This window comes from Acipenser ruthenus, chromosome 24 (assembly GCF_902713425.1).
Source record: "Acipenser ruthenus chromosome 24, fAciRut3.2 maternal haplotype, whole genome shotgun sequence".
Taxonomy (NCBI): Eukaryota; Metazoa; Chordata; class Actinopteri; order Acipenseriformes; family Acipenseridae; genus Acipenser; species Acipenser ruthenus.
The window spans coordinates 26,661,833-26,674,992 of record NC_081212.1 but is presented as its reverse complement, the minus strand read 5'-3'; the positions used below and the strand labels follow the sequence as shown (position 1 = coordinate 26,674,992).

Here is a 13,160-nt window from a genome sequence, read left to right as displayed (position 1 = left end):
GCTTTGTGTGTCTGTGGATTGGGCAGTCTCATAGGAAGAGTCACTAAACAAGAACCATGAACAGGCTCCACTGTACATAGTGTGCATGATCCGCAGACTTGTAGATATCTAAGCTCTGGCTAAATATTGCCATTGTTTATATTGTTTTTATGCCTTTTGTGCATCAAGGTTATCAGTAATAATAAAATACATTTTCAAAAATCAACTTCATCACTCAGTTTTTTTTTTTCAAAACATACAGCACCAGTGTGATTTTTCTCTTGTATGCTGACATTCAGGTCAAGGTTATTACAATGTTAACTCTCTAAGCAAGAGCATTCTTCTGCTGTATGTCTGGAATACAGTTGAATACAGGTGCTGTATTATTGGATTTGAGTCTGTTTTAGTAATATGCAAGATTTTATGATTGGGTGCTTGAAGTTAAGGGAGATTTACCAAGGTTACAGAGACAAACACGCTTTGATGATTAAAATGGAGTCCATCAATGCCCTTTCGACAGTTATTGCAAAGAATCAGGCATATTGGTGTTTTCAGTGAACACACTCATCTGGCTAGCATGCATTGACCGAAACCACATGTCGGCTCACTTTACCCAGCATGTGCCTCAATCAGATCAGTGGTTGGAAACTCCACTGAATAAAAGGTCAAGACCAAGCACCAGGCACACCTTATTAGTGCTGAAGAATGAGTTGTGCCTGCTGGTCTGGATTGGAATCTGGAATATGGGTCAGCACTCTAGGGAACAGAACGTAGGAGCAGAAGAACAGAAAACTGAAAGAAAGAGAGGATGCCATTCGGCCCATCTAAGCTCGCCCGGTTCCTAGTAGCAGATTGATCTCAGAACTAGTCTTTGATTCAGATGTTTCTAGATCTCAGAAGCTAAAGGCCTCAGTAAGAAGAGATATAGGTGACCCTTCTGGACCACAACGCAACCACACCATGTTGGTATGGGGGCCATTTGTGGACAATGCCTTTAAATACTTTGTGGACATAAATCTGTGCATTAAAGGTGATAAATCAAACCCACCTGTTGTGCCTAATTGAATAATGTTGTCATGTTGCCTTTTACTGCTCCTGGGTAATGGAGACAGACAAACCAATAGATACAAGCCAGCTGCAAGTGAATTTGTCACTGTAACGAGGCGCAGCCATGGGGGAGGTGGGAACCAACACATTGCTGTATCTGGTCTGTGGAAAACATTCCAGTCAACAGTGCTTGCAATCCAGTGTTGTTAGCATGCACTATGCAATGCAAACATAAACACATTGAAGGTTCTGATTCAACTGTTTCAATGGAATCTAGAGTCAAATAACCAGTCTGATATGGTATTGCTTTCTGTTTGTAATATTAGATCTGCTCTCATTTGCAGTAGTAGAAAAACTATTTCTGAAAAGATATTCCACAGCGGGACCCAGATGTTGACTGGGTCTGTGTGCAGCGTTCCTATAAGACTGAAGGTCAGAAGCAGCACACCATTTATCAAACAGGGTTACCAATACCTCTGTTTTATTGAGTCCATATGGGTCAATCCTGTGGAGTTTGTTCCTTACACTTGCATTGAAAGAAAGAAGTATAGATGAGAGCCCTTTTTACTTTCTTGGCCTTTCTACCACTCTTTTTTCTCTCTTTTTTACACAGCCCTCCCGTTCCCTCACTCAGTCTCCTGTTGCCTCTGCAGCTCTCAGCCCTGAAGCTCGTCTCTCTCCTCCTCAAGTAGACTGGAGAGGGCCCTTCTCAAACAGCCCATACCCGAGATCCCCCTCTCCTCTTGGGATGAGAGAGACTGGGCTGCGGACGCCAAATGGAGCTCAAGTGGGGTTATGACCTACCAGGCTGAATAGCAAGCCGAGCATTCCTGCCTTGCAGCGCTCGCCTCTGCCCCATTACCATAATGCATCGCTGGCAGCTGCTAAAAGCCTGAGCGAGAAGAACATGGTTTTTTTTTCTGCATTTATTACAAACCCTCCAGGCTGAAATGGGCACTTGAACGTTGTTTTCCTTCTTTGTTCTTTTTTCCCCTCTTCCTCTTAGAGACTAAAACACAACGGTCTATATATCCTTAACCATTAGCACCCTCGTAACTGCACTGCACTAACTCGGAACCCCAGTGCTCCCCAAACATGCACCCATTTTGTTTCATAGCCTGCTATTATAGAAAATTACAGTTTATATAATCTACATACTTGGGGCAGAGATAATTGGACACAAAACCATTATGCTGCTCTCAAGGCCAAGCATGTAGGTTTCTTTCTCCCTTTAATGTGTTTTTTTTTGTCTTAAAATAGAAAAGGTCTGCCTTTCTGACAACACACAAAATGATATATCAGAACAACACATTATTTTCCATCGCATTTCTTTTCTTTCTTTTTAAAGATTATGAAAATAATATTTTACAATGAAAGTAAAAGCCTGCCTTGGTATTGTATGATAATGATTGCGGTGCGCTTCAATGTAGCCACATTATCAGTGCTGTGCTTGGTGGAGTTCCTCCCTGTGACTTCCCTGATGGATACAGATTGCTGTTGACTTCTTTGGGGTCGTTGTGTATGACCCCCTGCCACAGCCGCCTTCCCCTACTACACACCCCCCCCTTCCCATCACACATTGACTGATTACTATTTGTCTTGATTTGATTGGCTTTCTAAACACGCATGACATAGTGGAAATTCATTTTACGTTTCAGGCTGAAACTGATTGAATGACAAACCCTGTTCCACCATTGTTCCCTTTTGTAACTTTAATTATTATTATTTTTAAATCTGCTCATTTAATGGGCACGTAACTATAACAGCTAGCTGGCAGGTCTCATGGCAACGCTATGGTTCGGCTCCTCAGTGCATTCCCTCATTATCAGCCTCAATGTTTTACTAATAGTCCTGGATGAAATGGCCACACCCTGCAGTATCTGCTGCATCTTCATGTTTGTTATGACAGAAATTAGTTGGTAGAACTAAGACAGCACAAAAGACCACTTACCTAAATTAAGAGCTTGAGAAAATAATAATAATAATAATAATAATAATAATAATAATAATAATAATAATAATAATAATAATAATAACTGAATAATTGTTCTTGCTTTCATAATATCTGTGTATTCTTCTGGAGATTGGAGTGACTATAAGCATATGTAATATAGGATCCAGGCAATGCTGAATTCAAATCATTTCATCAGAATACTCCATTTCGATTTATGAATTTAGATTCTGGTTCTTCGGTTCTGTTTGCTGCTGTCGATTGCTGCTTAGTGTGGTGTGTGTGTGTTTGAAATGATGTTGTATCACTGACTGCGTGTGTGTGGGTTTCCATGACTACCACAAGATCTCTAACCACCTCCCAAGTTCTCCTGCTTTTGGTCCCTTGGAAGTGTTTTTTTCTGCAATAAATTAAAAGCAACATGTTTTAAGCATCTACAAATGGAAGAATGATGAAGCACAAATTTAAAACATAAATACATAAATACAAATAAATACAAAAACAATAATATCAGTAAGGGATGCAGAAATTCTACTCTTATAACAACCTTGACTTGTATAAAGAAGGAAAAACATGGAGTGAAATAGCTTGCATCATTCGATTTTCAAGGTGTGTTATCCGAAGCATAATCCATAAGTACAGGGAAACATTATCTGTAATTGACAAACCCAGGACTGGAAGACCCAAAAAACTGTCTAACAAGGATGAGCAATACTTGAAGATAATATTCTTAAGGAATAGAAAGAAGACAAGTGTTGAATTGACAACAGAACTGGCAGAAGGCACAGGTGTTTTTGTCCATCCATCAGCAGTCCAAAGCACCTTTGACCATTGTTCCATAGTCCAATTTCTGTGTTCTTGTGCATATTTTAGCCTTTTAGTCTTGTTCCCCTTTCTTAACAGAGGTATTCTTACTGCAACACATCCTAGTCTTTATTTCAAGAGTTACCTTCATACGGTTGATTTGATGGACAACGACACCTGTGCTATATTAATAATAGTCAAAGTTGCTATAATTATGGAAAACACTAGTGGAGGCTTTGAGTAAATTGTTGATGCTTATAACATCGATATATATTGTAACTCCTGAATGTATCTAAGACTTTTGCACAGCAGTGTATATGATTGAAAAGGATAGTCTTAAAATTTTCCGAATAAAAGTTAAGTGTTAAAAAAGGTTGTTGAATTGTATAGAACGGTTATATAATCGCAGTGTGTTTTACCACCAGTTTCAAGCTTAAATATTGATTAATATATTTTTACATGTCTTGTGTTGTTTAGCCAAATCCTACAGGTTTGCACAATGGGAAAGCCAAGGTACCGCGCTTTCCATCCGACAGGGGTCGCTGTGAGTAGGAAGACGCACCACGAGAGAGGAGGAACTAAAGGAGCAAGCGCTACTCCATCTTCCGTAATGATTTCTGTGGTAGCTAACATGGTTTCTTAGTTTTCAAGAGGAAAGCGAGCAAACCTGGTTTAAACTATTTTAAAATTAATTTACTGCGTTTAATTATATTCTTAGCAGGGTATTCTTCGAGCCACGTTTGCTACATTGGAATTTGAATCAAGAATGGAAAAAAAAAATTTTCTTTTCTTTTTTTAGATAAATCTTTATTTTTATCAGTTTTTTTATAACTAATAAACCATTGTTGGGAAAATAGGGCTCTGCGCGCTTCGGAAAGTCGGTAAGTGGGCGTGGTTTATCATTAATTAAGAGATTGCTTTTTAAAAATTAGCGCCGTTGCATTTGTTTACAAGTTGAATGTAACCTAACTGTGTAGTGAAGGCTCAGGTTAACCACTTGCACTGCAGACATTACAACTTGGCTGTCAAACTGTTACGTTTTTAATAGATTTTTAATCCGTTTCATTTGTATTTTATTTATCGACGATTAAAGTTAAACAAGCCCAAATATTCTCCACTTCAAGTTTTTTAATGTTATTCTTTTCCAAATTATTATTATTTTTTTAAATTTAAAATGTAATGATATATTTTTGTGAGGATTGGACCTTTGTTTGTGAGATCACCGAGCACCTTCAAATTTATGTCGATTTGATTTTCAACCCATTTAAGGACCAAGTTAAGTTGATACATTAACATTTAAACATAGCTTTTGCGGTTAAAAGAGTTAGAGAGAATTAAAATAACAGATGCCAGTTAGATATGCTTAAAAAATTACAAAGTAGCCTGTCCTCAAATGAGGACAAGGGCACTTAATGGGTTCAAGAAAGTAGTTTAGGCCAGTACACATTATATTCGTGGTAGCTGAGTTTTAAAGTGTGTGTACAAACAACTGACAAATGTAAAATAAAGTGTAGGTTTAGAACCAGTGTGGTCGCAGTGACTCATTGTTGCTTTAGTGCAAGGTGACTTGTATTTAAAATTATAAAATGGCTTAAACAAAACAAATGCTCTGATATGCCATGACCCATTAAAAATCCTTACAGGACTACACTGGTTGGATCCTATGACCTCACTTCCATATTTAAGCTATTTTAAAAGTGAAATAACACTGGGCTGTGAGGCCATTTGTGTAATATAAACACTAATTGGGTGTGTTGATAACCGTGAAATCCAGCACCTCTTATTAATTTAACATTACTTTTTGTATGGATCTTTTGTAGTGGTTTTAAAGAAACCATGTAACCCATCCCACTAGACCTCCCCAGCAGTCAGTAAGATGGAGGATGAGTGCCCTACACTAAAGCCCCGTCGGATCCAGAACCAGAATGTGGTCCACCGGCTGGAGCAGCGGCGGGTCTGCTCGGGCAGGGCCGGGGCTCACTGGTACCGAGTGCGCTGCTTTCACCAGAACTTGTTCTCCAACTTCACGGTAGTGAACGTGGAGAAGCCCCCCTGCTTCCTGCGCAAGTTCTCCCCAGACGGCCACTGCTTCATTGCCTTCTCCGCGGACCAGACCTCGCTGGAGATCTATGAGTACCAGGGCTGCCAGGCGGCGGAGGACCTGCTCTGGGGCCAGGAGGGGGAGACCTTAGCTAACGGCAACGACCAGCGGTCCCTTAACATTCGCGGGCGCCTCTTTGAACGTTTCTTTTCTCTTATGCACGTCACCAATGTGGCATCCAACGGGGAGCACCTGAATCGCGAGTGCAGCCTCTTCACGGACGACTGCCGGTACGTCCTTGTGGGCTCGGCAGCTTACCTCCCGGAGGAGCCCCACCCGCACTTTTTCGAGGTGTACCGCAACAACGAGTCAGTCACCCCTAACCCCCGCTCGCCCCTGGAGGACTACTCCCTGCACATCATAGACCTCCACACGGGCCGCCTCTGTGACACCCGCGCCTTCAAGTGCGACAAGATCATCCTGTCCCACAACCAGGGGCTCTACCTCTACCGTAACATCCTGGCAGTGCTCTCCGTGCAGCAGCAGACCATCCACGTCTTTCAGGTATTTTAAACACAAAACTGATCTCCTTTACTTCATATGGGAGTGTCCCATTACCCTGCTGTTGCTGTGTTAGTGTGTGTGTGTCTCACATTATACCTTGGCAGAGATGTAACTGGAATTGTGAGAAGTGCAAAACTGGTGGTGATGCAGGTCACTGCACTAACATGTAGGTAGGTACTAAAGGGCCATTGCATTAAAATGTAACATTTGTTACACTGGGTAAGTCATCGGTATCAGACAACTGACAAGTCCAAGATCTTTTAAAAATCTGACACTTGTGTATAGGCATAGATGCAACACCACAAAAAGTTAGCATGTGCCATTATACTTATCAACGTCATGAATGTAGCAAATGCATCATTATTGAAATGGCTGTATAGAACACTAGTATTGCCACATAACGCATGACCGCTTTTATAAAACGTGTATGTATTTGACCCCAAGGTGACTCCAGAGGGCACCTTCTTGGACGTTCGGACGATTGGCCGATTCTGCTACGAGGACGACCTCTTGACCCTGTCGGCTGTGTACCCCGAGGCGCAGGCTGAAGGGCAGCCGGGGTTCTCGCGGCTCTACAAGGAGAAGACCATCAACTCTCTGAAGCACCGGCTGATGGTGTACCTGTGGCGGCGGGCGGAACGGGACGGCAGTGCCACCGCCAAACGCCGCTTCTTCCAGTACTTTGACCAGCTGCGGCAGCTGCGCATGTGGAAGATGCAGCTGCTGGACGAGCACCATCTCTTCATCAAGTACACCAGCGAGGACGTGGTCACCCTGCGAGTCACGGACCCCTCCCAGGTACATAGTGTAGGGTGGGTACATATAAATAGCAACATGAAAGCTTAGTCTACCAGAGCCGTTCTCTCTCTCTCTGTCTCTCTCCAGCCATCTTTCTTCGTGGTATACAACATGGTGTCGACGGAGGTGATGGCTGTGTTTGAGAACACGTCGGACGAGCTGCTCGAGCTGTTTGAGAACTTTTGTGACCTGTTCCGCAACGCCACGCTGCACAGCGATGCAGTGCAGTTCCCCTGCTCCGCCTCCAGCAACAACTTTGCACGGCAGGTCCAGCGCAGGTCCGTTTATTTTGTTTTTTGTTTTGCTGTACTAATCGTCTGTGTAACACACGGTTTTAGAATTCTAAACCATTATGGGCCTTCGAAAGCGTCCTGATTTGAGAAGGATTTCCTGAATGCCATTTTAGAAAATGCGTTCTTCTTTCAGGTTTAAGGATACGATAGTGAACGCCAAGTACGGCGGCCACACCGAAGCAGTGAGGAGACTCCTGGGTCAGCTACCCATCAGCGCCCAGTCCTACAGCAGCAGCCCCTACCTGGACCTCTCGCTCTTCAGCTACGATGACAAGTGGGTGTCTGTGATGGAGCGCCCCAAGACCTGCGGTGACCATCCCATCCGGTAGGCTTTAGTTAAATATGCATCTGACTCCAACTATTTATACAAGAAGATTGCTTTCCCTGTTTCTAAAGCTGAGGGAACACAAATTTTGTAAATTGGTTTCAGGAGACTAGATTTCAGGGCACTGCATGGCACACCAGGAGAGATTTGGGGTTTGATACAGCAAAGTTGCTTTTGAACTAGGTCTCCTGGAACCAGGTTTCAAGCCACTGTTCCTGAAAAAGTGGCTTTGAGTTCCCTCAGCTTTAGGGTTTTAGGTTGACAGTGCCAGCACTGTAACTGCATTTTGTTCTCGGCCTGCTCCGAAGTTGCCCATTGTTCTCTCTCCCTTGCAGGTTTTATGCCCGGGACTCGGGGCTGCTGAAGTTTAAGATCCAGGCAGGCCTCTTGGGTCGCCCTATCAACCATGCGGTACGTAGACTGGTGGCTTTCACATTCCACCCCTTTGAACCCTTCGCTATCTCCGTGCAGCGCACCAACGCAGAGTACGTGGTCAACTTCCACATGCGCCACGTCTGTGTCTGAAGGACCTGAGGGGGACAGGCAGCTACTGACTGGTGCACAATGGGGTTGTGAGTGTCCCTGTTTCAAATAGGTTTTCTCATACTCCACTGTTATCAATCTGCTTTTAGGCGTGGTCTGGGATTAACAGTTCTGAACCTGCATCTTAATGAAGAAACAGGTGAAGTGGCCACTATAGCAGTACAGGGTGCCTTCAGAAACGTGTTGTATTGTCCTAAGACTGTATTGTGCTGGCCTTGGGGCCCATCTTCAGTCATGGAAAGAGAAAACTGTCTAATAGTGTTTTTAAACGGATGAACTGTACCACATCATACTGTGCTGCCATGGTCCAGACAGACCATTATCAATAACAATGAAACCAGGTCCAAAATGTTTTCAGTGTCAGGAAAAGCCTGGGGTTGGAAGTCAATAAAATGAAAACGTATGTTTGAGCTAGGGTTTCGTTCTTACACGCTCCTTGGCGGTGTAACTACCAGGATTTTAAATGAGGTTACACTTTTTAATTTCTTCTTTACAAAGCAGCTGAGAGCTTGTTTTACTTTTTAAATATATTTTTTACATGCCAAACAGGTGTCAATTTATATTGTGCCCTGTTGTGCATTTTAACATTGTCGTTGGCCACACACGTGACCAGAATGTGTATTAGGCACAGGTTTGTGTTTCATACAGGTTCTATTAAAACTAGTGCATTTGAAATCACATCACATAAGACCCAAACACTGATACATTAAAATGCCTTTGAGGTTCACATCAATCACCTGTCATTGGTTGAAAATCGTACAGTAGTGTGCACATGTATTCAAACACCTCCAGATTTGTCAATTGTATCTTTTATACCTACCTGCATGAAAACCTCAGGGTGTGAGAATTTCAATTTGTAGTCTGTAATCAGTGATATAGAAACAATAGGCACTTGTGTGAAAATGTTAGACCACTTTGTGCTTTTAGTTAGGCATCTTAAACAGTCTCCTGCACATATGTGTGGCTATGTGTGCCTTTTCTCTTACTGTTTTTAATTAATGGCATGGATGGCTGATTAAAGTTGTCAATTAAATTTAGACAATCACTAATTAGCTTATTTTTTCAAGGTTTTCAGTTCCAGTGGTTTGATTTCATATGCACAACAAATCAAACCAACAGAAGCAACGGGGTGTTCTCATACAGAAGCAGCTCATACATGTGTTACTGCTGTATAGGCACACTACAGTATATATTAACAGAAAATGACATCCTCTGGTACACTAACATGTACAACATGAGGAAAGTGGGGTGTTATGAAAATTGTTAACACTAACGATGCACTACAAATGAAAAGGCTGGTTTTTAAGCTTTTAAATTTCAGACGTCTCCTGCGGTATTTAATTTATTTTTTTAAACATTGTTCTCAAATGTAGTCCTTTTTTTCCCTAAATGTAAAAGAGAATGCATTGAAACGCTGTGTGCATGTATCGTCGTGAGTGTGAGTGGGTGTCTGTGGGTGGGTTCCTTTTATTTAATTGAACATGAAAGGTCTTGCTGCAGAAAAAGCACTCCAGGAGCTACAGCACCACACTGCAATCAGAATAAAAGTGCAGTACAGCACTACAGGACCTGGACTGGTGTACCAGTCGCTCTGTTCCAGTAGCATACAAATTACACTGTCATTTAAAAAAACAAAATTTCAACACAATAAATATTTTTGTGTTTATGCTGCTGTACCGTGCCCCCCAGTTTGAGCCCCCCTTTCCTCAGAAACACGCAATTAAAGAGGTTTCATCTTGACAGCTGTACAGCATCAAAGAGTCAACCATTTTCATCCCTGCAGGTTGCCTAATAGACTCCGAATTGACCTTTAACATTATGAGATTGGCCAGTGTTTACAACCTGATGTATCGTGATCCAGTTCATCTTGTAAAATACAAGAGAGGGATTATATTTTATTTATTTTTCTAAAAAACTTACTAAGTGTCTAACGCAGAATCGAATCAGATATTTATTTTAGGTTGGCTGATAGATAGCGGTGTGCACAATACGATTTGAAAGCGCTCGGTGTGTCAAGCCATTGTGTTTTTATAGACCCGAGTCCAAGACTCCTTTCTCTTTTGAAATGGTATAAACAGCTGTTGTCAGTGTGTCTGATTACACCCTTGCTGGTAACAAGGCTGCCTCCTCCCCTGCAATGCTGTTGTCCCTCAGTGCCATTATAATGTAGGTCAATTACGGGTTGGTTTTAGGAGGTCCTAACCCAAAAGTTCAAAAAGAACCAACTTCTTTATTGTTTTTATATTCTCCATAACATTGTCAATCTTTGTAAATATATATTTTATATTTATCCGATTCTGTTGTAAATAAAGATTTAAGTATTTATCCTTGTTTCCCCTGTTTTATAACTATTTTCTTTTGCCACCGGTGGGATGAAATGTTTAATTTATTTGGGGAGGGGAGGGGAGGGTGGGAGTGTCATGTGAGGTTGATTTTTCTATCGCTTCAATTACCTGTCATATTACTACTCGTTAGGTAAGTAACAAAAGGGTGTGTGTGTATACAGTACCTTTAAAATAAACTTCAATTAAATTAAACCCAGCATGGGCCAAATCCAAAGCAGCTGCAGCAACTCTGTGAATACAAGATGTCTGGAATTACCTGGAGAAGGACAGCAGGTGCATGGAGATCAGCTGTACACAGTGACCCTTGGATTACGGGGGGGGGGGGGGGTTGGGTTACGGGGTACTATAAATTATAAACTTGTTTTATTGCTACAGCTCTTCCTCTGTTGGTAGGCAGGGATTTCTTGGTTGCGTACCCGATGGTTTGAGTTCAGTCAGTTGATAGTGTACTTGAGGACTGCATGGTTGATACGATACAATTACTGGAACACGCTGAAAGCAAATCATGGGTGTGTGTTTCAAGAAAAAAAAAAAAAGAAACAGCAGTACTAAAGACAGCCGTTTATTTAATTATATAATACTATACACATTTAATAGGTATACAATATGCATTTAAACAAGTTCTGTGTATATTCAATAAATTGGTTCACCCCAGGTAGAGTTTTAGGCACACTGTAGCTTCTTGCTGTTGTAATCCTTGGCTTCTTGAATTTTGGTTCATTAAAAGGTAAGCAAGCCTTGTAAACTCCTGAAGAGCCATGTCATTGTCTAGCCAGCTGTCACGGTGGAGCTCCTGCTGCTGCTGCTGCCCTGAGGCACACATTCAACTTAAAAGGTCACCACTGGAGAGATTTGTTTTTTAACAAAATTAATACAGAGCCAGCAGCGCCGCAAATTGGAGTCCTCAATCCTGAATGCAATCACCTGAGTAGTGTCTTTGTCTGATGCTGTGTCAACTGGACTGAGTTGCTTCAATTTTATTCAGGTTTTGTTTTTCAGTGTCCGAGGCTGTGTTTCGTGTGCTTGCATTGTGCATTGTGTACTGCCCATTGTGTGTGTGTCTGCTGAAAGACTGTTAGGTGGATTTATTGTCCTGCAAGTGGCATTGGAGGTTCTTGGTCTATATCCCAGTGGCCAATTTAGAGTTGCTGGATCTAAATGACAAAGCGAAAGATATCGCCCAGACAGGTGCAAAAGGCTTGTCTTTGAAATGTAATGAACTGATAAGAAACGGTACTGTCTGCCAGCTAAATGATTGATGGAGTATCTGAAACCAGGGGTTTCAATAGGGGTGTGTGTGTGTATTAATATAAAGGAGGAATATGCGATGCATGCTTTAAATCTGAGTGGGTGAGGGGCTCTTTTTGTACAGTCACACGGCGGTTCTTTGGAACATGCATGCACAGTTGAGTTCAGTATTAGAATGTATTATTATTGATTGATTATTGATCAGTTCCCAGCAGTGCCTCACTCAGGTGTGAGTTCTTAGTTCTTGTTGAGCGTACACTTTAAAGCACACCTTTTCAAGGGGAAATTGTGAGTGGCAATCGCCACGTTTACATGGAATCAACAATTCTTGTGGTTTTTGGGGAAAAACTGATCACAACATGTAATCGAAGTCTTGAAGTCCTGTACATGTGTGCTGATGGGTCAGGTGCTCAATACCTGCACTGAGAATATTAATACCATTTACAAACCGTTCTCATCGAGATCTGAATCACGGGAACAATGCACTGAACAGCACATCCAAGAAAATCAATTTTCAAAACCAAGTTCATAATTGACCTCTGGTTATTAAGAAACTAGCTGTCTTAATTGCATTTATTTCAGTGAGCATTTTAATTCAGTTAAGTGCTATAATTATTGGCTTTCATTGATTTAGGTGCCCTCTCGTCATTTCTAAAGACTTTTTGGCACCTGAACTGATTTAAAATGTTGATTGAAGTGTTTTTACATTTTGTGTTGAAGCAGAGAACACTGGAGATCTGAATAGAGGAAGGATAGAACAATTGCTTCCCTGCATAAAAGCTGTTATTTCATATCAGCTTTCATATTCTGTATCCATTATAATCTGAACGCATTTCTTTTCAATGCATGCTGTTTTAGATGTCAGAGGTAGCATTTGAAGGGTCAGTAAAAAGAATTTAAAAAGACAAATTAAGGCTTTTATTGGATCCAACAAGTTCTTTTCTTTGTTAAAAGACAAATTGTGTTTTATTTTTAGCTGAAAATTCATGTCATGATTTCAACCTGCTGTAAACCTGTTCCTGTTTGTCTCCCTCTGCAACAAGTTGTATTTTATTAAGCCTTTAAGATATTCCTAGTGCTGCTAAGGGGTAATAAATTGATTCAAACCTTTGCTAACACCAGTATGAGAAATATATATACGTGGGAGTTCATCTCTGTAGCCACAATGGACAGGAGGTCGTTCTACACAGTTACAGGTCTGACTGTTGCTTTCAAACACAGG

At 41.5% G+C, this 13,160-nt stretch overlaps 1 protein-coding gene across 1 annotated transcript; it reads left to right on the top strand.

Annotated features, from left to right (window-relative positions):
* Positions 1–4,376: 4,376 nt before the first annotated feature.
* LOC117427773 (DET1 homolog) lies at positions 4,377–10,670 on the top strand. The gene is made up of 6 exons (XM_034046052.3): positions 4,377–4,662; positions 5,602–6,386; positions 6,831–7,184; positions 7,272–7,462; positions 7,611–7,802; positions 8,138–10,670. Exons 2-6 carry the CDS (start codon positions 5,658–5,660, stop codon positions 8,325–8,327), a joined length of 1,656 nt encoding a protein of 551 aa, XP_033901943.1. The 5' UTR covers positions 4,377–4,662; positions 5,602–5,657; the 3' UTR covers positions 8,328–10,670.
* Positions 10,671–13,160: the final 2,490 nt, after the last annotated feature.